General features: G+C 40.9%; 2 protein-coding genes across 3 annotated transcripts in view; one reads left to right on the top strand and one right to left on the bottom strand.

Moving 5' to 3' along the window:
- The first annotated feature begins 429 nt into the window (after nucleotides 1-429).
- On the top strand, nucleotides 430-10,301 carry ELMOD2 (ELMO domain containing 2). The gene is made up of 8 exons (XM_042871797.1): nucleotides 430-651; nucleotides 1,077-1,105; nucleotides 2,611-2,705; nucleotides 3,489-3,618; nucleotides 4,497-4,630; nucleotides 5,162-5,230; nucleotides 5,859-5,992; nucleotides 6,406-10,301. Exons 1-8 carry the CDS (start codon nucleotides 507-509, stop codon nucleotides 6,561-6,563), a joined length of 894 nt encoding a protein of 297 aa, XP_042727731.1. The 5' UTR covers nucleotides 430-506; the 3' UTR covers nucleotides 6,564-10,301.
- A 3,872-nt stretch (nucleotides 10,302-14,173) lies between these two features.
- Nucleotides 14,174-25,327, bottom strand: part of TBC1D9 (TBC1 domain family member 9) — a 43,393-nt gene continuing 32,239 nt past the window's right edge. The window contains exons 14-21 of one of the 2 annotated variants that reach the window (XM_042871533.1): nucleotides 25,079-25,177; nucleotides 24,888-24,956; nucleotides 23,563-23,803; nucleotides 19,810-19,875; nucleotides 18,468-18,554; nucleotides 17,597-17,671; nucleotides 17,360-17,460; nucleotides 14,174-16,434 (exon numbers count right to left, since the gene is read on the bottom strand). In XM_042871533.1, the coding sequence (XP_042727467.1) occupies nucleotides 15,709-16,434; nucleotides 17,360-17,460; nucleotides 17,597-17,671; nucleotides 18,468-18,554; nucleotides 19,810-19,875; nucleotides 23,563-23,803; nucleotides 24,888-24,956; nucleotides 25,079-25,177 (1,464 nt within the window). In that variant the 3' untranslated portion in view covers nucleotides 14,174-15,708. The remainder of the gene's footprint in view (nucleotides 16,435-17,359; nucleotides 17,461-17,596; nucleotides 17,672-18,467; nucleotides 18,555-19,809; nucleotides 19,876-23,562; nucleotides 23,804-24,887; nucleotides 24,957-25,078; nucleotides 25,178-25,327) is intronic. The other variant, XM_042871534.1, reaches the window with a different exon arrangement.

Below are 25,327 nucleotides of genomic sequence, written 5' to 3' on the forward strand. Positions count from 1 at the left end.
TCAGCTCCCATCCTGCTCTCCAATAAAATACTGCATACAATTTAGACGAACAGGAATTCTTTCCGCCACTCTTCAAGGTTCAGCCCATGTTTACTAAAATAACCATTCATAGGAAAACAACGGAGGCGCCTGCCAGTCCTAAACCAAACACCTGGGCTGATCCTGTGGCGAAGAAAGCTCCACAGTATCATTAACGTTGGAAAAGACCTCCAGGATCATCCAGCCCATCCCCACCATGCCTACGACTGACGGGCGGCCGCGCGGCAGCTCCAGGTCCGCACCACACCGCTACAGCGGCGGGAACCTCGCCGCCCTCCCCTCCCAGCCGCCGTTCCCCGGCAGCCCCGCAGCCGGCACTTCCGTCCCCCCCTTCCCGTCATCACTTCCAGGTCAGGAAGGCACCGGGCGGCTTCCGGCGGGAGGCTGCGGGGCGCCGAGCGCTGCCGGCCCGCGGGGCTGAGGGGCGCCGGCAGCTCCTCGGCAAGGGGAGCTCCCCGCGGGCAGAGATGTTGGCGCGCTTGTGGGGGTTGCTGTACAGCAGCTACTTCCGGTTCTGGCTGAAGTGGCTCTGGCGGCTGCTGACGGGGAAGTGCGAGCTGCAGCGCGTCTTTGAGGGCGCGAAGGAGGGCGCGCGGCGGACGCTGGGCATAGGTAAACGGGGGAGGGGGGGCGGCAGCGGGAGCGCGTGCGTAGCCGTGTGCGTGCTGACGTCACCGCGTACGTCCTGCGAGATGGGCGAGTGGTGCCTGAGGGGAACCCGGCGCCGTTCGCTGTTGGTACCCTGACGCCGTTAAAAAAAGCCACGCAATAAAACAAGGCACTTGATTCATTTCTGAGAGGAGGGAGGCGGGTCGCATGCCGCCAAACGCGAGTCCGATTTCAGTACTGCGACAACAAGCATCAGCAACAACCAGCGAATGGTTGAAGGCTTTCGGTTGCTCGGTACCTGTTGGTTTTAATGTCGCCCTGCCCGTGTCATCCAAAAAATTGCTCAGAATAATACAAGAATGCCTACTAGGAACTAATAAAACCAAACCCGTTCGGTAAAAGTGACTTTTCTTGTGTTATCATTGCAGAGCATTCACTGGGATCATCAAAAAATAAGGTAATTATTAAAAATAATAAAATTGTGGAAAAGCGAGGTAAATGTTTGTTATTATCAACTTTATTACAGAGGCAGGTGCCTGAAAATGCTTTTTGAGGGAGGAAAAAAGTAGAGGAGGAAGAGATGGAGGGAGAAGAACGCTGTTGTGGGTGCTGCATGCCAGCACCTACATCCCTCCATTGCTCCTCAGCAGCAGTCAGACAAATCGTGGCACTGAGTTATTTGTCATGGAGAAGGTCACCTCTCCCCGTCACAGCAGTCTGCCAGGCTGGTTTTGCAGAAACCAGCAATGGGACGTGGGCAGGTGATACAGAGAGAGCAGTTTTGTGCCACCTGTACAGTACATTCTCTAATCATTGGGAAAAGTGCAAGTTTGCAGGTAGGCTTTTAACTAACAGGCTCATGCTGAGTGTTCCTTAGCAGTTAGATACCGTAGTTAACACTCAACACCCTCAAATGTGTATCTCTTCATATGGATGGGTCTTTGAGCATCTCTCAGTTCAGTTCTAAAGGACTTACCTCTGGCCTTAATGAAACAGAATGGTGTTGGTGTGAGTGCTAATGGTATTGAGAATGCACTGCGACCATGAGAAGTTCAGAAGAAGAAATAAAGTAGTCGCTAAGTGACTTCAGATGGGCAGGGTGTAGTTATTGTTAGCGTTTGCCCTTTGTTCTAGAAGGCTGTAGAATGGCAGAATTTTGTATTGAGTTCTGCTGTTTCAGCTCAGGGCTTGTACCTCAATTTTATTAGTTTATTGTCTCCTAATTTTGAAGCACTGTTTCCTTATTGAAGTTTTGTCACTTTTGCTCCTTGACAGCTGCATTTATTTAGATCAAGATTAGGAAGATCATCTTTCAGGTCAGCCTTTGAAGGCAAACATTTGAAGGGAGCATGTAAACAGGAAGGGGAATGGCTGTTTACATGGGTGGATAGTGATAGAAAAAGGCGGAATGGTTTTAAACTGAGACAGGAGAGGTTTAGGTTAGGTATTAGGAGGAAGTTTTTCACACAGAGGGTGGTGAGGCACTGGAACAGGTTGCCCAAGGAGGTTGTGGATGCCCCATCCCTGGAGGCATTCAAGGCCAGGCTGGATGTGGCTCTGGGCAGCCTGGTCTGCTGGTTGGTGACCCTGCACACAGCAGGGAGTTGAAACTGGATGATCATTTTCAACCCAGGGATCCTTTTCAACCCAGGCCTTTCTTTTCTATCATTCTATGAAACAAGAACGTAAACCTGGGTGTTTTATTTTTTGTGGGTCACCTACAAATTACATGTTTTTATTGAAATGAAATTTAATAATTAATTATTGAAGATCTTGCATGTGATTTGAGCACATTTATCAGACACATTTTCAATTTATCAACTGTTCGCTTTTCATAGTTGTTAAAGAATACTTATGTGACAGGCATCCAGAGACTGAGAAGTAACAAGAGTAAAACAGGTGATAATTTTCTGCATAAATTTGTGCATTCCTCATGGGTCTTCTACTCTGTGAACTTCTTAGGTTCTAAGAAATGCTCTAAACGCTGATGAAACTGAAATAGAGAAGTGTGTCAGAGATGTAATGACAGAAAAGAAAATTGAACAGAAGGATTTCAGGTACGTTTGGAAGTCTGATGTGGGGTCTTCAAGCCCAACAGTTCTGACTTGAGACATTCCTGCTGTTGCTTAGTCTGATAGAATCAGTAGACAGTTCAGCACTTGCCTTTCTGTAGGGTTAGAAAATAAGGTACAGCTGTGTCCTGTTGAAGTTTTGGAAAATAAATTGCAAAGTTTAGTTTGACAGGAGTTGGTGATAACCACCTCTGCATCTCACAGGTCACTTGTGCTACTCCTTGCTGGTAAGTAGCGTTATCACAGAAGTTGTGACATGAACTTTGTAGTTGTTCAGATACATTTGAAAGAATATAATGATGCTTGATTATAGTTTGCATTCCTCTCCAGAAGTAATTAGGAGTGATTGAGGGCAATGCCTGAACTAGAAGTTTGACTATTCAGAATGAAACTCGTCTTTGAAGTTGTAACATTTATATCATAGTTTGGATCGAGGCTTACAAAAAGCTTGGGGGTAGGTGCAGGTACAGTAGTCAGGATGATGTGTGGAGTTGTTGTGTCGACAGAGATTTTAGCTGAGGAGCCTTACTTCCCTGCATGTCAGTGAAAAGGTCTCGACTGTGCAGCTCTCAAAACAGTTAGCAGTTTTATAAGTAGAAACAGGATCCAAATAGCAATACCAGGATGCTGAAGTATGAAATATAAATGTAAAGCCCTTCCAAATTGTAACAGTCATGTTGTGCTTAGGAATTCTCTTAACGTTGTTCAAGCAAGAATTTATGGCTGAGAATCCCTCTTAGTAGCTTCTGTTATTTGTTGTTATTCCAGGTTTAAGACAAATCTGCATATGTCCTTACTGCAAATAACAGGTTATAAAAAACTTTACTTGGATGTGGAAAACCTGAGGAAGGTCACATATGATTCAGATAATGAAGAACACGAGGAACAGTTAATAGAGGTAAAAAAAAAAAACCAACAAACCAAAAGCAAAAGCTGTACTCATCCCCCACCATCAAGTCCAGCAGTTGTAATGAACTTGATTTAAAAGTAGCACTATGAGCAGCTGTCCTGATGGAAGCTCTTTTCCACTTGCAAACTTCCAAGCCATTATAGACTCATCAAAATAAAATGCTGGAGTAAAACAAGCAAGGAAACACAAGTTACCTGCACTGGGATCATTTGCTGTAAAACCAGACAGAACACCAGCAGCAGACTAATTTTCCTAACAGGTCATTGAACAGTCTTAACTGAAAAGATGTATAACTTCACCCACACTTCTATAAATTTCCCAGCTAACAGTTACCTAATAACTAGAAAACCAACCCTCTTGGTCATTTCTTATTGCTGCATCAGTGTTGAAGAGGACAGTTCTGTCTTCCAGTATTCAATTATCAGTACAAGTAATAGCATACAAATGATATAATTCTGTTTAAGGCTTTTTAAAATAACTTCCAGCGTGCAAATACATTAGCATGTCATTTTCTGAGTCATTCATAAGGACTCAACTTGTCATGGAAGTCCCAAATTTGTGCAGTATGATTTGTGGTGAATTCGTATTTCAGTATGCTGCTGTCCTATCAGAATGTGATTTTTGGAAATGTCACCAGTCTTTGCTTCTGTAGTGTCTGAGAAGGGAAATTAACACTTTAAAAGTTAAATGTAATCATTTTCATGCCTGCTTGTTACAGTGTTGTTACAGTACGACTCCTGATAGCCACTAACAGAACAGCGTGCAGGCTGTGTGTGTCCTGTGCCATGGTCAGTGGTCTCTAATGTGCTCTGAATTATGAGTTACTATAGTCTGGAGCGGTGCGTAACATGGTGACGTTTGTGCAGCTCTGGAATTTGCTGATGCCTCATGAAAATCTGAAGGCCAGAATCACGAAGCAGTGGTGTGACATTGGCTTCCAAGGCGATGACCCCAAAACAGACTTCAGAGGAATGGGCCTGCTGGGATTAGTGAACCTGGTGTAAGTGAAACAAACTGCTGCAGTTCTGCTGTAAGGACTTTGCAGTATCTCTGAGTTCGCACTGGTTGATTCTGTTTTCAATAAAGACTGAATGAAAGCAATTAGAAATGGTGCTTATATACAGACAAAACCAATATTTTAAAATAAATTAGTGATTCTAGCAGCTGTACCTCTTCAAACATCTTGTTGGCTGAAGGTGAGAGGAGGGGAGAAACAAAGTTGCTGCAGACACCTTGTTTTTTGCACCATTTGATTGGTTATGCCTTCAAAATAATTTGCTGAAGGCTTTTTAAGTTTCTGAATTAATTACTGCAATGAAAAACACATTTAATACCTTTGCTCAGTCAGTTGGGCTTAGCTGAACTTCACATCTGTTGTGTTGCTTTTTTAAACTATGGGCTCGAACTGAATATAAGTTAATTTTGTGACATCTCCCTGGTTTTTGTTTTGTGATGTTTTTAGCTGATGTTGAACACAATCTTTTTAAATATGAACTTAAAAATAATGGAAGGTTTTGTTCCACACTGGCAGGTATTTTAGTAAGCATTACACCAGTGAAGCTCGACAGATCCTTTCTCATTCAAATCACCCAAAACTGGGGTAAGTCATAAGACTTTTTCTTGCTATTTTTTGTGGAAGAACATGTGAAGACTGTCAGGTACTTGTACTGAAAATGAAGAGGAAAATATTTGTGTTGCTTTCCATTTAAGTAGAAGCCAAACTAGAAGAGTTTGAGAAACTGAACACAAATCATTTTCAGAACCAGAACTGTTTGCAGGTTTTTTTTTTTATAACAGACTCAGTAGGACTAAAATGATGCAAAACAGTGACTGTGGTTAACACTTGGAATATCAGCTGTATTTTTAATAGCCTTAGGTTAGATGTAGATATGAATACTTACTATTCACCTTCTTATTTATCCCACGTAGGGATGGTATAGATTCTAATCTTTTTTGCTGGACGCTTGTTCTGTAATAAGTAAATCATGGAGGCATTTACAAAACTATTGTAGAGGAAATTATATGTTTTTCAGTAGCTCACATTTATGTGGATAGATGAAATAGGGAACTGAAAACGGGCCTGTTGCTCTGAGTTGGCTTGTCAACAAGCATAGGAAAAATTGACTCTTACAGTTCTTGCAGTGTTATCTGCTTCTGGGAAACTTTTAAGTCCTTCAACACATAAGGTTAAAAAAAAAACCCACAACGAACTGTGATTGCTGTTGCAGATATTCTTATGCAATAGTTGGAATTAATCTGACTGAAATGGCATACAGCTTACTGAAGAATGGTGCTTTGAAGGCTCATCTCTACAACGCGGTCCCTGGATTGCCGCAAATGGAACACTTCCATCAGTTTTACTGTAAGTATCCACGGCTTTTTCAGTGCAGGTTACTGGAGGTAGACCTGAAACAGAGAGAATCTTATGTGTGATTTATTTTGAAGGGCGCTTCTGCTTTTTTCCTCGTTGGCTGCAGCAAGATTCAGGTATTGGAACTGCAACCAACACTGAGTCACCATGGTACAGAAATACACGCCTAAGGAATAGATTTAGGTGACTTTCTGTATCTGCTGGCTGAAAATTCATTATTTGCAGATTTTTATTTATTTTTTATTCATTATTTCAGTGCCCTAGAGGTTGCAGTTAAAAGGGATGAGGCACTCAACTATCTCAGGGGGTTGAAAAGAGTCTAAAGGATCACTGTTGGTCTAACAAGCTCAAGGCAGAAAATGGCAGAGCTCGTTTGCATAGATCTGTATTTATTTTCTTCACAGGTTATCTGGTTTATGAGTTTGATAAGTTTTGGTTTGAAGAAGAACCAGAAAGTATTATGCACTTCAACCAGTACAGAGAAAAATTCCATGACAAGATTAAGGGTCTTCTACTGGATTATGATGTGATATTAACCTTGCAGAACAAAAAGAAACCATAACTCCTCTGCAACACATCAGGTTCTACATCAACAAGGGAATTATGCATTTGGTTGCAAGTTTTGCAGGTTTCACTATAAACTGTGTAACAATAGAACTCTTTTGCATTCAAAAGAAAAAAAGCAAGCTGAATTGGGTTAACAAAGCTCGGACAATCAACCTCTGTTTACAGCTCTTATATGCTATTCTCCAAAGGACATTTTTGTATGTGTGTTTATCTCATTGTTCAGTTTGGTTTTGTTTTTAACCTGGCTGTCTGATGATCCTCCGGATCATTTGATCTCAATTTCTTTTATACTTCTTGGTGCAAGAACTTGAAGCAGATATTTTTTCTGCACGGTGTTTCTCATTAATACGTTTATCTGATTATTGTACCTTAAAGCTTTTTTTAGGTGAAGTTTCTGGTTTGGGGCTCTTTGTGTTCTCATTCTGTCTGTGTAGTCCATCTTGTCAGCGTTCTGTTTCTGCAATGAAAGGAATGCATTAAGTCATGTAGAGTCTCGGAGAAGGGGCTTAATTCAGCAACATACCTACGTACGTACTACAAATTCCTTCTGGCTAAGGAAGTTTTTTTGCTTGTGGATTTGTACCAGCAAATTTCTGTGCTTGCAAAAAGCTTCATTTGCAAACAAACAGAAAAAGAATCATAAATCAACAGTGCGAGGGTCGGGCCCTCTTTCTGAAAGCATTCCTGCTCTAAAACTTTTCCATTCTTTCTGATCTAAGATGTTTGACTTTGTTGCCAACCCTTTTTTTTTTTATCAGATAACAGGGAATTCTGATTGGGAATACAAAGGAGTTAGAAAGTTCACTCATTTATGTAAAATAATAAAAACCAACCAACCACCACAATTGCATCTTCCCTATCCTATGAAAATTAACTCCAACTTCTAATGAAAATGCATTTTCCATGTAAGGATGCAGCTGTGACACATTCCTTAACCTTGGCATCCCCAGACAATCTAATTAATAACAGTTCATGTGTGCATTTTGACTAACTGTTGCTTAAAGCAGCTTTAAACGGATTTGGTAAAACCATCACTTTTTTTCCTAAAACCTACTACTAATCAAGTGCCTTCTGCTTTATTCACTCAGTGTTTGATTTTTATTCTGTAACCAGACCGTAGCCTTAGAAGCTTGAGTTATTTGGGAAAAGCCCTGTCAGTCCGTCCCTAACTAGCACACTGGCACCAAAGTTTGATGCTAACACAAGCTTTCCTGCTTATTTTTTCAATTTTTAAATCATCTCAGGTAAATTAATTAACAACTACGACTCATAATGATGAGGCTCCTGAAGAACGGAGATTTGGAGCAGGAGAGGAAAGAGACAAACCCCTTTATGTAAAGAGTCATGCTACACTACAGAGACACTACATTTATTATTATATTCTGTAATATTACATGACCTTGGAGAGATTAAAAACTCTGTGCACGAGGTCCTGAGCAGCCTGCTCTGGGTGACCCTGCTTAAAGCAGGGGGCAGATGGACCGTGGGGTCTCCACAGGTGCCTCCCCACATCAATAATGATGTGATTCTCTATTGTAGAAACAGGGACTTTGTGCACTGCCTCCACGCAGCTGCTCTTGGTCCCTTCAACATTTCTGATCTTTGTATTAGTGGGAAAGCTCCTGGTCATAGTATACAATACATATCTATATGCAGGAGGTGTTCTGTCACCTTTTTATGGTACTTCAGTTATTGATAACGGTTGAACAGTTCTTGAGTTTACCATGCACAGGGAGGAAAGAGGTTCAGCTCACCTGTGTTGGACTGATACTATTCTATTAAAAAATAAAACTAAATATTATCGGTAGTTACAAGTACGTATGGTTATACCTCTGCTTGTCAGCACAACAGCAGTTCTTTTGCTGCTCCCAGGTACTTGGAGTCTTGTAACTGTCATCACTGAAAAAGCTGAGATGCTGTGGTGCCATTTCTCTCTGGTCCCTGTGCAAATTGGACTTTCCCAAAGTCTGACAAAGGCAAGGAGCAGAAAGTGCACACTTTGAGCTAGGAAGTGAGCTGCCTGCTATTTTCTAGTCCCACCTTCTTTCATGTTAGTCTTCTTTAATGATTTTTGCTATTGCTTGTAAATCTCATTTGCAAGTAAATGGGGCACATCTTTTGCAGTTCAAAAGTGACCACAAGATTCCTGCTGCTGCTGCCAGACACGGATATCCATTTTTTGATATCATCTTGCACTTGCTAGACAGTGACAGAGTTGTTACCGTCTCAAAAATCCCTCTGTAAAATGCATCTTCATTAGCTTTTTTCAATTACTAAATGTCAACCCAGCTGTCACCAAGGGGGTGGTACATATGGGAACGCATTAGTTTGTACGTATTATTTGTTTAAGATGAGTATTTGCTAGGCTCCACTGCAGTTACCCAGTAAATGGTTAGAACCTGCATGTATTTTGGTGTACCCCAGTACTTCTGAGAGTCCCTGTGTGTAGAATAGTAGCAGCTCTCCCTGTTTTGCACTGGTGGTGGGCTAAGTGTATTGTGGTAGCAACTAGTACATAGGGAGGGGGAGGTCTAACTGCGTTTAAGGGAGGGAAGAAGAGTGTTTAGAACGGTGTTTTGCTAGTCACTGCATTTTATACCAACTCTGTTACAGAATGACAATCCTAAAGCTATAGAAAATTCAAAATTGCCTTTCTGCAAGTTGATAAAATCAATTTGTTTAACGTCAGAACTTGTTGCTCAGAGTTTATCCTAAGAGTCTTTCAAGTTAAAACTTGGTAAATTCTCTTGCTGTTATTTATTAACTGTCATGTATTATCCTACTGGAACTTGCAAGTATTGCTAGTTTGCTAACACGCTGCATCTTGCAAGCATTCACTACACCGTGGCTGATACGTAACAGTCACTTTAGGAAAAAAAATGAGTGTGAACACAGAGCGGTTCCCTATTTTGTTTTTGTTCTTGTAGCATCTGTTTAGCAAACTGCCTCCCTTCCCCTTGTTCAAGCACATGCTTCAAACATGGTACCACACCATGAACAGAGTAATCTGGAGATATGGTAAGATTACTATAAATCAAGGCAGGAGCTAGTCTTTCATTCACTGAACGCACTGCTGCATACATAACCAACATAATTAGAAAGCATGATTTGAAGACAGTGCTACCTAAGGAACAAAATATGTTTTCAAACTGCTGCTTCTGCCATCTGACGGTGCAGACAATAGGATGCCCTGTCCTAAAAGGGCAATGGGAGAAGGGGCCAATTTAAGCACCTCGAGTCATTTTGGATTTTCACTCATTGGTGTAAAACAAACGAAAAACAAACCCCAAGCATTCATTCCCTAGGTTTTTCCATCCTAGTTTAAGCGTTTAAAAACAAGAACGTTAGTTAGCCTTGTCTTAGGAATTACTGTGATGGAAGAAGTTTGTGGGAATTCAGTAGTCACTGTTATTGAAAATAGGACTAGTGAATTTTTTTGGTCATACCTGTTTGTTTTGTGTTGCTGTGGTGATCTATCTTGGGACTGATGTTTCCTGTGCCAGTCTGTATATCGTTTTTCACTTGGGAAGAGGGTGGTGGAGGGGGGAAAAAAGAAAAAGACACCTGAGAGTGCTGCCAGGGGGCAGTTTCTCCTTGTCACACTGTGCTTAGGTAACTGCGTACTAATAGAAATTTACGTTTACCACAGTATAAAAGCAATAATGTAAACTGTGACGTCTGTAATGGAAACTTAAGTTTACAATGGTAGAAATAAAGAACAAGTTATTAAAAATACTGTCAGTATCGGTGTGTTCCGGCCTGCTGTCACGGTTAGAAAACCAACAGTTTGCAGTGAGCCATGCATTGATGTCTTTTTCCTAGTAGCTGTACAGCACAGCTGAGAGAAGCACTAGAGGCTGCAGATCGTGGATACATATGAAAGCTGAAATGGAAAAAACCCCAACAGCTAGAACAGCTGCCTCACCTACATTTCCTAGTTTTAAAATCAGCATCCAAGATACAGATCTAAAAACCAAATACCAAGAGAAAGAAAGGAATTAGATTGAAATCCGACTCTGAGATCTACACAAAAAGGTGTTCATTTTTAACTCTCGAGATTTGTCTCGTGATGTAAAGCAATGCTTACATGCAGGTGTGCTTCAAATCTTACATCTGTTGTAACAGGAAATTGTAATATGGGAAAGTCAGTTTGACACATCTGATAAATTTTTGTGTTTTGTGACATTTAACACTTCCTCTCTCCACGAAGAAACATTTTTTCTTAACTAAACACACAACTACAGCAGCAGTCCAAAAATTTGGCTGTACAATCGAAGTTGCACAGGTAGGCTGCTGTGCACCACCGTCTGCTGCTGCAGGGGAAGGTAGTGATTACTGCTCCCTAACCATCACTATACCTCTAGTATTGTTTGATGGTTGTTTACTAAAGCAAAGTAACCAAGAATGCATACATGTATATATCAATAAAATATACTAGGCATGTTGTTTTAATGACTAGGAAGAGCCTTCTCATTGCTAAGAAAGAGCAAAGCACCAGGAACAAACTGACAGCTGGAAGAACTCTGGCAAACTCTTCTAGAGAAACCCTAATTTATCTTGGTTGGTTTCTCTGCTCCCCAAATCTTTCACCATGCAGTCAACTTCAGATAGGCTTTTGCTTTTTTTTCTACTTTTCCACTCGGCCTTTGCTTTTACTTATGAACTTTGGAGACCAAAGGCTTCTTTCAACGTACAAAAGTACTACTATATAAGAATTTTACCCACTTCACCTCTCAGTCTTTTTTCCCCTTTGTATTCAGAAGCATAGAACAGGCTCGGCACTCTCTCAGTCTCAAGATGAACAAAACCCCAACTGTCAACTGGTCAATCATGCAAATACCAGTTATTGTAGAAAATGGGATGAGGAAGCAGATATTCAGGAAATCCAGATAGATAGTGAGCACTCCAGAGAAGAGAAGCAGTGGTAAAAAATCGTCTCACAGGACATGCTTTGGGAGGTTGTATGTCACCACTTACTGACTGCATCTTGCACTGTGATTAAAAATCACTTCCCACATTTCATGCCTTGCATACTCAGCACCAAAACACGCTCCTGCAATGACATTACTGGTAGAAGCATGTACTGCTTTCTTTTCTTATTAGATATATTCCAATTTAGAGATTCACAGAGAAGGATACTAACAGAGAAACAGCACTGAAGCTCAACAACACTGACACCGGCTTGATGGGAGGAGACCTGGTGAGCCTGCGTTACACCAATACAGCTCAGGTGCCTTTTTTGATCTACCACTTCTTCATTTAGGCATACTGTAGGCTTACTGTGCTTATGCACTACCTTAAATTAGCTGCTTTAAGTATCCCAAAGGAATTTAAACCCTTCCTATTTGTTTCTGTAGCACAGCTACTGTCAAGAGACCCAATTACCCCAGGCTCAAAATGCTGCTGCAGTCAATAATAATGGAGAAGCTGTGATAGGAGGGATACAGCAGCTTAGTGAGTACCCAGCATAGTGCACAGCTTACCCAACACAAATATCGTCTCTGCTTGACCAGCCGCACCAAGGCTACTTCCTTTCTCTCCCACAGCCCTTTACACAGCACGCCACACGCAGCATGCTGGCCTCTGCTATCTTCATCTGTGACGCAGCACCTGGCAGCTAACATCCACTGTAACAGAAGTGCCATCACCGTTATATCCAACCCCTGAAGGTGCTTTTCTCTTTAGAACCATTTTAATGTCTAGTTTCCACTAGGTTTAATACATGAGGTGTCCATCTGCTTCTGCTTGCCAAAAGCACAGGTCAAGTGAACCTTCATGAGCTCCAACAAACACTGCCCTTACCTCCAACACCCAGAATTCACAAGGTGTACGGAAGAAGTTGCTATCAATACGTACCTTTAACTTGCATACACTATGAGTATCTGAGTAAGTTGAAGGACAGGCTGGAAGAAAACTTGATGGAAAAACATTTCTTTGCAGCTTCCCCTCCTCCTTTAAATAGAGCTACATGGAATGGAGTCCCACTCCCTCATGGCTCCACTGTCTGTCACTTGGCTGGCAGCATCCCCCCAGTCAGGCTCCTACCAAACCAGACAGGCAGCTCAACAACATCCAGCATAAGTTTTAGTTCTCAAGAGAAAGGTGGTCTTCCTTTTTGTTCTGGCTGTGAGACCAACAGACCTAACTCAACTCCACTGCTCACGGACTCAGGAGGGTCTCTATCTCAAAACGCATGTCAAGAGACTTTCTTACACAACATATCTAGGTATACAAAGACTTCAAATACGCACTCACATTTTCTTTAAGGTCTTCACATGACTGCGTGCCGGTCAGCTGAACTTCAGTGACTTCCACCAACTTGCAAACAGGTCACAGCAGCTCTTGCCATCAAACAAGCACCTGTCAGGGGGCCATGGGAAGTGGCTTCATCAGGTGAGCAGCCTTACTAATATCCTGGAGAACTCAGCTCACCTGGCTGCTTCCTGGCACAAAGCAGCTCTTAAAGATCACTCGGCTCACACTTAGAAGTCATTGCTGAGATGGTTGTGTTAATCAGAAAGGCAAGGAAGGCAATGCAGAAAGAAAATTGACCCTGTAAATGGCTATGGGGATAGGAGAGATCCTTGTGGATGCCTCCTCTTTTTATAGGAAAGCCATTTTACTGCTACACCGCCAGTCCTGGTGGGTAGAGCACAACTGGCAAACTCTCGTAGGACGAAATGTACTTCACCTGTAATCCATACAGCTCTTGGGGTGTGTGGCAGATTGCTGATATGCCTAAGTACACTTGGACATGACAGACACTCATGGAAGTGTTCTGGGGTTCTACAAACTGAAAAAGGCTGAGTATGTTTAAGGAAGTGTTGAAGACTTCCATAGCAATGTACTGGCTGCCAGGCCCTGTCCTGGCCTTAGCATGTGAAGTTAAAACATGAAGCCATGTTCTTCAAAATGGTCATTACAGCTTCATATGAATGTCATGATTTGATACGCATGCAAACCAACTTGCATATTTTCATACACAATTTGTTTTTTTATATTGTTATGTTTTTATGCTGTTAGGTAGACTCTACAGAGCTAAAACAGAGAGAACTCCAACTACTCCCAAAAGTAACGCTAAAATGGTCAAGATAAGGGTTACGTAAGCATTAATGCACTCAGAAATCAAGAGGCTTCACAAACACAAATGGCAAGATGATAAACTGCAAAAATAAATACGCATTTACAGAGCAGATATATATACTGCCTGTTTCTATTACTGCCACGGCTGTGAAGCTGACAGCTTACCCTGTGAAAAGCATTTTAATACTGACAAACATAAAAGCATGCATAGCAACTTATGGCAACATACAGATGCTTAACGAAATACCTGTGGGTCGTGATGAAGTATTAACAACTGTTGCCACCAACTGTGAGCCTAACATGGAAATGCGTTCCACGGAATGGCACAGTGTGAGAGGCCCATGTGGACTGCTTGCTTGTTGCAGATAGATTTCAACACATGCAAGTGTTTAAGGAACAGAAGTAGCCAATGTTTTCCTTCTGAAACCTGGTGTTACAGAATTCAATTCTTGTGCCTCTGTAGTAAAACCCAATCACCTACTTTCCCTCTAGCATGACTTCACATTAATATTAAAAATCAGATCTGTGCAGTGTATTTTATTTGTTTACATTACCTAGTTGTGGTTAAAAACCACTTTATCTGACAGTTTAAAAGCATTCTTTTAAAATAAAAAGAAAACACAACTTCTGCTAAAAATTGGCAAGTTACATGGCTGCAATATACAGGAGTATAAAAAATTAACAGTATTCTACAGAAAATATTCTCAAAACAGCAAATAAAGATTAGGCATAGAAGCATGATCCTGAACTGAACAAGTATGAACTATAAAACAGCTAACAAAATTTAAAAAAATCCTGAATATCCGTATAAAAGAAGCAAGGATTGAAAGTGCAGGTGCTCCAGTTTGCATTTTAACATATTCAGTAAGCTGACACAGGATACTATTCGTTTTATATAAAGTGACAGTGTTCTCAGTAAGACTTAAACATTCAGTTACATTATCTTGCAGCTTTTTCATTACCTCTACTTTACACCGTTGTAAATGAAGACTTATGCAATACAGGTTTTTAACTTCTTAATCTAACAAGGATATAGTAAGTTGGTGGTAAAGGTTAGTTTTAAAAGCTAAGCTAAATATGCTGTAGATCCAACTAGATACTTTTGTGTTCTGGTTTTTAAAATTTATTTCTAAAAACATCTGTCAATTTTTAAGGGACTCCACCAAGCTGTTTTGGTACCTGCATACGCTGTCAGTTGGAGCTTAATGGCAGCAAGGCTTCCAAGTCCATTTGCTAGGAGCACAGCTCCAGGCAGGACCACGATGGAGATCTATTTTCCCTTGGTGGCCGAGGGCTGTTCCTCTGCTGGGTCTGGTCAAGCTGGAGGTGGCTGAACTGAGGCAAAGGCAAATGGATTCTGTGTTCTGTTGGAGCAGAAATCATCATACTTAACTGCATTTGCATGAGGTGCCAGCTCAACCTGGGACGCCCTTTCTACTTTTGAGTGTACCATTCTCAAGCAAGGGAAGTTAGGCCCCAGTCAGGAATCACTGAAGGGATCTTGCATGTATTCAGAAAATGAAAATGAAGCATACATTAAAAAATATTATCCTCTCTGGGAATAATAGTGAAAAAAAAAACACAAAACGAGTTATATGCAATAAAGTTATCCTGCAGGGATGGTGCCTGGAACATAACTTCACCCTGAAGTCCTATTCAGTTTGACAGCGTCCCTTTAAGTTTTAGGTACATTTTTTTTGTTTGGTTTAATATTTCCCCTCAAGAATCAGACCTCTGCATTATGTCTGTTTTAAAAATGCACACAAATATCAGCATTAAGTTCACATTTAGAAGAACTAATCTTTACCATTTAAAATTGACAGCAAGGTTAATAATACACACACTTTACTGACAACTGATATTTTTTTCTTCTGTATTTTGAATAAAATTTGCATTCGTGTAACATTTCCCACAGAAAGAGTGATTATACTTCAAGACATAGTTAAGTATGCACCCCAACCTTTTCACATTAGTGAAAACAATAATGTTTTGAAAATACCAAGGCCTGTGCCAGGTACTCATAAATACATAATAGAAAAAATAAAAAAACCTGCCCTTTATCCCGACATAGTAGAGATTTCGTAGTCACTGGCCGAGGTGATTGGTTTACCCATCATCCTGACATTTTTAGCGTTAGTGATCCTAGCCATCATGGACACAGGCTTATCAAAGTACCTAACCAGCGCTGGCTCAGTCAAAAGGGAGGCTAAAAACTGTTCAAAGGTGATGGCCCAGTCCCTGTCAATGCTAGTGCTTCTATGAAGAGAAGTGGTGTGGTTGCTCCGTACCAAAACAGTGTCTTCACCAATGTCCTCGCAGTGCAGCTTTTCTTCTTCATGCGAACCTGCACTCAGCACCGAGTAGGAGGACATGGAGCTATCGTCTTTTGTGTCATCATCAGAAATGAGCATGGAAGAACAGGCTCCGTTGTCCCTGGGAGAAGAGTCTTCAAGTTTAATGTCCTCCATTTGCATGCCCAGGGTGCTCTCGCTGCAAATGGCCTCCTCGTCGTTGGTGACCAGGCTGCCTTGGAACGGCTTGTGCTGTTCAAGGGGGTACTGCTGGCTGTTCTTCTTCTGAAACAGCTCGCTCTGAATAGCTTTGCTGCAATTGTTACTGCTGCTGTCTGCCTCTTTTGTGGGCTGCACCGAGAAGAGCTTGCCAACTTCACCTATCTCCAAAAGCAAGCTCGTCACAGCAGCAGTAGCATGGTACAGATCTTGTTCATTGGGGTCTTCGCTGAACATGTTGTACATTGTCTTGCACAGTTCGATGAACTGTCCCTACAAACAGAAAAAGAAAACGTTATCGAGAGAGCAGGAAACAAATTCAGCTGCTGAGACCTAGTAAATCAGTTTAAAAGAAGCTTGAAATAGAGAGATGACAACAGTTTATGTGATTAATCTGAAACTGAAATTACTCTGGGTAGAGTCTAGAAAGCATTTCCAATTATTGGACAGCCACATGTTGTCTCTCTCAAAGCTATCTCAAACAGTTTAACCCGGGCGTTCCTTCCCACAGATGACAAATTTCTCTCTGCAGCCAGAGGAGGGCAACAGAGGGCGAGCAGTGAGACACAGCACTCATCCTGACCTCTTCTTACTGGAAGAACGCTTAGTGTAACTAGCAGTCTGACAAAACCAGTGGAAAGTAAGGAGAAATGAAAGAAGTGACCTTAGTGCTATTTTAATGGGCAGTGGTAACTCAGTTGAATGCATGCCTTTCAAAGTTCAAAACCGACTAACAGGAAGGAGAAGATTTGCTTAGGGCTACCTCAAGAAAGAAATCCTGCTCTACAGTGAACTTTCCGTATGAACTCTGTAAGGAACAGCTGCTCCAATGTCTTTACCCTCCCTGGCTGCTATGGATTTGAGACTGACAGTCTAAATAAGAAAACACAAAATGCTTCTTTCAGGTACCACGTATTCAGGGTTATGCAGTCGTTGCTAATCGTCAGCGTCGTATCACCCTTTGTCTACAAGCCTACTTAATAGGTTATCATTCCTCTATGTACGCATCTCGCATTCACGACGTTCTGGGAGCTGGACATGACTTGGTGGAAGACAACTAACATATATTCAGCTCACTGCTGTGCCAGTAAAAAAAAAACAAACCTGCCTCAAAACTTCTACTAATCTATTGAATATTTTCAAGCATGTTTAAAAGAAAAGTTTAAATTTAGTGAAAAGTAAATGTCAGCAGAAGTACCTGGTTCAGCTTGGGCAAATCCTTGGAGTTTTTTGCTTTGGATTTATTCTCTTGGCTCCACATTCTCAGATAATTTCGATTTTCTTGTGAACTCTTCTTGCCTATTATCAATAAAATTACCCAGAGACGCAGGAAAAGTCCAAGAAGAAACCTCCAATTAATAACTTTTTCCATTTTCTAAAGGAGTATCTTGTCAAGAAATTCAAGATGTAATTCAGAGGGAGACAACATGCATACCTTTGTCTGTTTTCAGACTCACTGTAACAAACCCATCATCTACTCCTTGTTTGTTCCTGCTGTCTAGACCAACAACTAGAAAATACAAGGGTGGGGAGAGAGACCATTGTGGCTTCACATCTATAAACAGAATTCAGGTGTACAGAATAAAATAAAGGCAATTTTCACTCTACAGAAAATGCAGAGAAAAATTGCTAAGACTAAACCATGATTTTCGTTTATTCTTAAGTCTCCTGACAAATCCCAAATAATCAGTTATTACTTACAATTACACTTACTAATATAAACACTTATCTGTATTTTTAAACAAATTCCTTCCCTCTGTAATCTGCAGGATGGGTAATATTTTCTTAAATTGGAGAGAAGCTTAATATCGTGTATCTCCAAGGAAGAGAATGTCATTTAAGACAACACAGTTGAGAGAGATTGAGAGAGAAATATTCTTATTAAGCTGCAAGAATTTTTCAGACTACTGAACTGATTCTGATGTATCTGTTGGCTCAATTTTTATTTATTTATTTTTAGAACTTCCCATGTTCTGTGATCCAAATGCATCGTGAAAGACAATATACGTATTTTCATTTTCCATCAAGCCCTATATGCTCAATTTATCACAGAAATACTTCTGCAGTAAACACATCAATTACATTGTTCTCCGAGTATTTCTGCAGAGCACAATCCAGGGAGCCCATGGGGTACACGCACAAACCCAACTAAGGATGACAAAATAGGTACACAGGCCACATACTTCTTTTTCAAGAAGACAGTTCACTCCCAGAGTTTGGTCCAGTGAAATGGTAGCTTTTTAAGAAGACACGGTGTTTGCAGTGCATTACCTTGTATTTTCATACTCAAGACAGAAGATGCCTACCATGTGTACATTCGGGTGTGATGTCTTCAAAGAAGTACTGCGTGGCTTCAAAAGCAGAGTCTGGTTCTTCTTGTTCAGGGGATGGATCTAAGCAATATCACAAAACTATTTCATTAAAAACTCTACACTTCCATTAAAAACTATAACATATCCCAATTGATACACTTAACATTTTGTTTTCTGGAAATAATAGTTTTAAGATGTGAAGGTTCAATTCATGGGAGCTCAAACAACTGGATCTGGTACTACCTCTTTACTGTCACACCTTCCACCTCCAAAATTCACCTCTCTTTGGCTTCTCATAACTTCCTGCCTTTAGAAGCGGGCTTGTTTCCACATCTAACTTCAGTTAATGTAACCATTACATTCTTCTGTGCAGGGTGTCCTCAGCAGGATGTGAACCTGTACTAGCTTGAAACAGCCTGTTATGACTCGGTATGAGACCCCAGTTCTTCAATACCAGAACTTTCAGTCTTGGAACTAATCTCTTCTCGTTCAGTAAAGTCAGCTCTTCTCCTTTCAGTTAAACTAGTGAATCACTCCAGCCGACCTCCAAATAAACCCAGCTGGGAGCCATCAAGGACACACGTTCAAAACATATGGAGGTGAATGTCCTCTCACCGGTTTTAGATGCATTTACCGGAAGAATAAACATGCATGTTAATTAAAGCATCCAAACAACTGCAACATAATTAAATCATAGACTCAGTGAGGACAGCAGTAGGTACTTTATGATAGACTTCAGACAACTCAGAGAGGATACAGTTCCAGGACACTGTTTTCTTCAAGGGCAAAACTGTTCTGAGATGTTTCCATCCCCTCTCCACCCTAAACTTGCCTTCTCCACTGAGCTGAGTTCAATTTGTACAGCTCCCTGGAAACATCTGTAAAAGTTACCTGTATTTTACAAGAAAAAGAATCTTTCTGGAAATACCTGTACCACTCCAGTGGGGAACCTGAGAAGAAAGCCTGGAGACAGAATAGTAACCAGGTCACACAGGAACATTTTAAACCGGCTTTACTGCTAAATAAAATATGCTATGGTAACAAACCCTGAAGAACACTGTATTTGTTCTGCTTGGGGGAAGAACCAACCACAGCTCAACTGGAAAGAAACCCATATCAGTGGCCTTTTGTGACAGGAGCAATAGAGAATCAGATGATGCTTTCAGATGTTCTAAATCATTTGGCTAAGGCAAAAATCTCACTTATTTTATCACAGCATAAACAGATAAAGTAGTTTCTACAAATTAATTTTAAATGGCACAACTACTTGTTTACAACTCTGGTCCAAAGTTCAGTTCTAGCCATAAAGACAGCTATTTTATTATAACTTACTTACCAGGCAAAACATGCATTTTATACAGTAGCTTTAGCTTCTCTGTAAGATCGCCATGGCATGCTGCACCTAAACGGCATTGTATGTAACATGTTAATACTCAGCATTCAATGCCATTCTATTTATTACTGCTAGAATACTGCATTTAGAAGCTGTTACATTATGTGGTTACGCCACTGTACCCCCTTTACAGCCCCAGATAGATCAGAAAGCAGTCATTTGACTTCTACAATCATACGGTCCTCAGCAGAGATGAATAAATAGCATGAGAACACAGAACACTTCAAATTTTGTACTTCTGTGTGAGGTCCTTTGTTACGTGTCTATTTCATTGCTCTCAAAAATAACCCATCATCACCGTGTTGCCACTGAACTTTTAGTGAGAGAAATTTTTTAAGATGACATTTTTGGGTGGACTTGAAACTTATCAGTCTGAAGAAACGATAAAAGCATCGCATGATTCAGAACATTTATCAGGAAGAAGAAAAAGTAGTAATAGAAAAAGACATTTAAACACCAACACTATTCATCACCATTTAGCCAAGGGCTGAATTGTTATTTATGGAGTACCCTCTGATGATAAGTATCTACCTCAACTCCTTTCTGAAATCAGCTGTATGAAATCCAAGCTGCAGACCATTGTGGTAAGTAAACAAACGTTAGCTCATTTGAAAGCACCAAAATAACCTAAAACCAGACCTCTTCATGAATCATCTTCTTTATGACATATAACTCAGAAATAAATGAATTAACATGAATTAACTAGGTTGTACAGATTTATTTTACCTTACAGTGTCAACCTACCTATGCTATGCAAACTACAACAAAGTATGGGCTGGCAAATACTACCACAGTCCACCGTTAAACTTAAGACTGCAATAAACACACACGTCAAGCCAAACAAATTGGTGCATCTACCTTAGTCATTTTACTTTTAACTTGGTCCTTTTTCTTTAAGTGTCATAGTAGTATCCAAATGCTTTCTTTTCTAGTGAAGTTTTGCCCTAGGTTATGCACCCAAGTACCATGTGATATGCCACACTGGTAAAAGCAACATCAAGTAAATGAAGCATGGAATAAGGCTGCAGTTCTGAGTCTTTCAGCAATGGCTACAAATGCATTCAGAGTAGAATTCGGGGCATGGTGTATCTGGCTTGTTCTCATCCATATCCCCCGATGTAATGAGTACTGAAAAAGCTTGAACAGCACTGCTTTTTGCTTTTTTTCCTGAAACGTGTCTGTGTGTTTCCCACTGAAAGGCTCTTTTTCTGTGCAAAATGTACAGGAATGAAGACAACAGAACTCAGGACAAGCTGTCACCTGGATGCTCTCAGAGACAACCCTTGGGCCTCTCCCAAAAGAGGTCAGTTTTGCAAAGGGACACACAGCTTATTGGTAACCTACAGGGACTGCTGGCAGTTGGCTGCACTGGGCTATTCCCAAATAACATCAGTCTACAGCCATAAGGACAAGAGACAGAAACAGACCTCTGGTAGACGTGTCCCTGTCATGGAATTAGGGAGACCTTTGCACAAGTGGGTGCCTCAGCTCAGGACATCATTCTGACCTGTACACTGTGGTGCGGGGTCATTCCACAAGACAGCCTAGAGAGCACAGTGCCTCCTGTCCAGCCTCTGCATCCCCAAACAGCAAAACAGATGCTGCTGCCAAAGGTCCATGAACAGCACTGAGGAGGTGGTAAGCCCATCCTTAGCTCCATTCAGGAACACCTCCTTCCTGGCAATCTGGAGGCACAGGCCTTACAACCCTCAACAGTGTTTAACAGATCTCGTCTTTTTGGGATGCAATTCTCGTATGATACTCCTCCAGTTTTTATCCAGAGGTTTTATATGGGTGGTGCAAGCAGGACACATACGATTCACTCATGTCTTATCCCAGCAGCTTTTTGTGGCTCTAACTCACGCTTCCTGTAACTTTTCCTAAACTCACCACATTCTGCTCCCAGCCCCACTTTCCTCTCATTGACTGACGTGCTTCCAAGAAGGAGCTGATGCTCCTGACTAGGTGCAGGCTACCAGCCCTAAAACCCAACTACTTGATGAAGGGCCAGCTCCTGCCTCATCTTGCTTACCCTTAACCCTGGGGCTCACCTGTTCCCTTTGTTGCAATATTGACTTCAAACTCTTGAAATTTTGCTTTGAGACTTGCATGAGCCCCACTCTCCATTAATGACGTTTAACTTCCCCATCCAACCAGCATTGTAATTTCTCCTTTTTCAGTTTACTTATACTCTCTCTCTTAATCTGCAGGCCTGGTTATGGACAGCAGAAGTAATACAAGTAGGACTTCGCTGCACACATTGTGAGATGTGATACCTTCTTATCAGATAGGGACACAAATATGAGCTGTCAGCAGAGTTCTGAAGAGAAGCTCTTTTTATTCAGGGACAAACAAAACCAACATCCTGATACTATCCCTCCTGATTCCTCTTATGTGCATGTGAGCTTCTCAAAAGTCATCCTCTTGAAAAGTGAAAAGGAAACACACGGATTACAAGTAACCAAACCACTAAGCATACAATCTGTGTGCCACCTTCACGAGTCAGCAGTAAGGGAAATTTAGGCAGCTGTGCACAGCTGACAGCAGTGTTTTGAAGTGGAGAGTGTTTTTTTGTTTGTTTGTTTTAAATTTAACCGTAAAATGCAGCCAAATGTGAAGTTCTATAAAGTTAGAACCGCTCTCTGAGAATTAATCTTTCATACATAATCACCTCTTTCAGATGCTATCAACAATTCCTAGCTCTTCTTTAGGACCATGCCCACCTATAGGAGATTGCATCAAGCTGTAATATAGCTATAGCAGCCAATTATTTGCACTGTGGACAGAGATGTAAAGGGTTCAGAAAAGCTTTTTCTCATATAGAATTCTTTCAGGCTCACTTTCAGCACAATCCCAACACAGCCCATGTTCTTCAGTAATGCTTGGTGAATGCTGGTTGTTCTGGCCTCAGCTGGGTTTCCAAAAAAAATGGAATCCTACCCTCAAAGTACTGCTTCCTACTACTGGTACAATGAAGTAACAATCACTGATAGACCATTTGGGAAGAGTAGGCCACATCATCTGTCAAGGTCTGTGGAAGACAAACCACTATCTTCATGTCCCTTTTAAAGGTCTTCAGCCAGATGCATGTGTTCATCGATACTAACACTGACAGCTGCTACTAAAGCAGGAAAAAAATAAGACTGCATCCTAATGTGATGATTTCTGGATGAGTTCGTGTACACAGGTGTAAAGGAAGCAGGCTTTGCTTGGCCACATGAGAGGTGGGAAAGCATCAGTAGCAAAAGGAAGCACCGTGACTTTAAGGGAGCCCTACAGCTGGGCTCTCAGCTAGGCCCTCCTTGGACAGCTGTGAATATTGCTTCACACCACATCTGGGGTACAGGAATGAGGCCATGCCCATCACACTGCCACAGAGAACCACAGGTTCTCAGACTATAATTGATGAGTAGCTCACAAACAGTCCTTCTCCCAGAGTGATCTAAAAATGCCTAGTGTAGGTGCACCTACTGACACCAACCTAAACCCCTGTGGGTACTACTGCCATAGGTGTGATTAAATCAACTCATCAGTAGCTTGAAGAGCTCGTAAAATAAAAGATGACTTATGCAAATCTGCATACATCAAACTCAAACTCGTAATCTGATAGATGATAAAACATCTAAGTTTGTGACAGAGTGCATCTCCTTTAGAAACAAACTGTTTTAGTCAGATTATTTTAAGAGTGCTCCTTACTTAGCCCAGACACGAATTCACGGAAGTTGATGAGCAAGTCTCCATTTTCATCAAGAAGTCTGAATAAGCGTGCAGCTAATACATCTGAATGAGTTCCACATGCCCAAGGAAAGAGGAGAGCAAACATCCCCTTGAACTGCTCAAAATCAATACGGTACTGCTCCAGATAAGGCAGGCTGGGATCATGACGGTCAAGAGCATTGCTGTTTCCTCCCCAGTAGCAGCTAGTCAGATGTTCTGCCTAAAAAGAAGGCAAATGCTGTGATTGTCATCACCTCTGTTAATAACTCATGAGTTATCTATGAAGGAACAAAACTCTTCACACAGTCTTTAAACTACAGAGGAGTATCATATCTATTTCAATCTACCTAACCCTTGCAAATCTACAAAAGAGATTTCTCTCCAGTCCAGCACAAAATCATCTCTATCTATCAAAGACTCAGAAGGGGGGAGGAGGGGAGCATGGAATCTGCAATTTCAGGATGTATGAAGATAACTGTTTGGGTTTTTTTTACTTTATTGTTTCTAAAAAATCATATGTAGGCCTACTTTTTTAGTCCTACTGAAGACTGTGGAAGCCCTAGAGCTGATTTCTACTTCGAATCAACTCAGGAGCTTAGAGAAAGAAGTCTTAGCACTGCGCAGTGATCCGCTAGACTGGACTGTCTTAGTCTCCCTGCTTCCATAGTAGCCTGAAAGAAGGCAGTGCAGGATTTAGACAATCTTAGGCCCTGATATCAGATGGGAAATTGAAATTAAATAACTACTTCATGGGATATCATAAAATCTTTTACAACAAACCAGAGGATTAAAGTACATTGTTTCACGGTACTGCAAATGGAAGTGAAGCCATATTGTTTTAATTATATCTGTGTATTGCTGTACACTTAACTAAGACATCACTGTGACACTATATTCCTACAGATTACATTAAGGCACTAACAACAGCAGAAATCAGCTGTTGCGATGTGACAAAGTAATGGAAATTATTTTTGTGTTCAACTCTAAAAATCAGGTATAGAGAGATGAGTTTATGAAGACTGATCAAAAGCCCCTCTATGTTCTACATAATATAAGGTACTGTGTTTAAGTATACTCACTTTTCCACAAACAAATCATGTATTACATTACTTCTTCCCTTAGCTTTTAGAAATTGTTATGTTTCTTTTGTGTATTCAGTAATCCAGCAGCTAACTCAAGCTTGCATTAAGATGCTGATAGAAAACTCAGACAGAACCTGGCCTTTAGTAAACAACACAATCCTGTATCATACATAAACTTGCTTCTCCTGCAGGCATGTGATCTTATCTTCATCTCAGCTTTACCTTGAAAAGAGCGTACAGTTCCTCCAATTCATCAATAGTGAAAGAAGTCTCTGTCACAATAGTGCGTACCTTTTGAAACACAACATTAACAGTGGTTACACATCTGAAATCCATGTCTCAAGAAAAGCTAAATTTTATTTCAGAAACAGATGGACTTAGATCTTTGTAAAGAATATTATTCCAGTACTGACCACGTTGCGCTTTGTAGTGTCTTCAAGGGTTTGGATAACTTTCAGCCTTTGTTTGAATCTCATTTGTTCAATCAAATCTGCTCGGATACTTCCAAATTTCTTAAGTGAAAATAAAAATAAAAAAAAAAGAAAAAGGATAGTTTCTGTACTATGTATAGCTTAATGTCCTCAAAAAATTCTATTTTGCAAAGGATCACAGCTAAAATACTAAAAGTAAACACGCTTGCTTCTTACACTCTCACTTGTACC

The sequence above is a fragment of the Lagopus leucura genome, unplaced genomic scaffold, assembly GCF_019238085.1.
Source record: "Lagopus leucura isolate 7727_CA_CO unplaced genomic scaffold, USGS_WTPT01 Super-Scaffold_100004, whole genome shotgun sequence".
NCBI classification, from domain to species: Eukaryota; Metazoa; Chordata; class Aves; order Galliformes; family Phasianidae; genus Lagopus; species Lagopus leucura.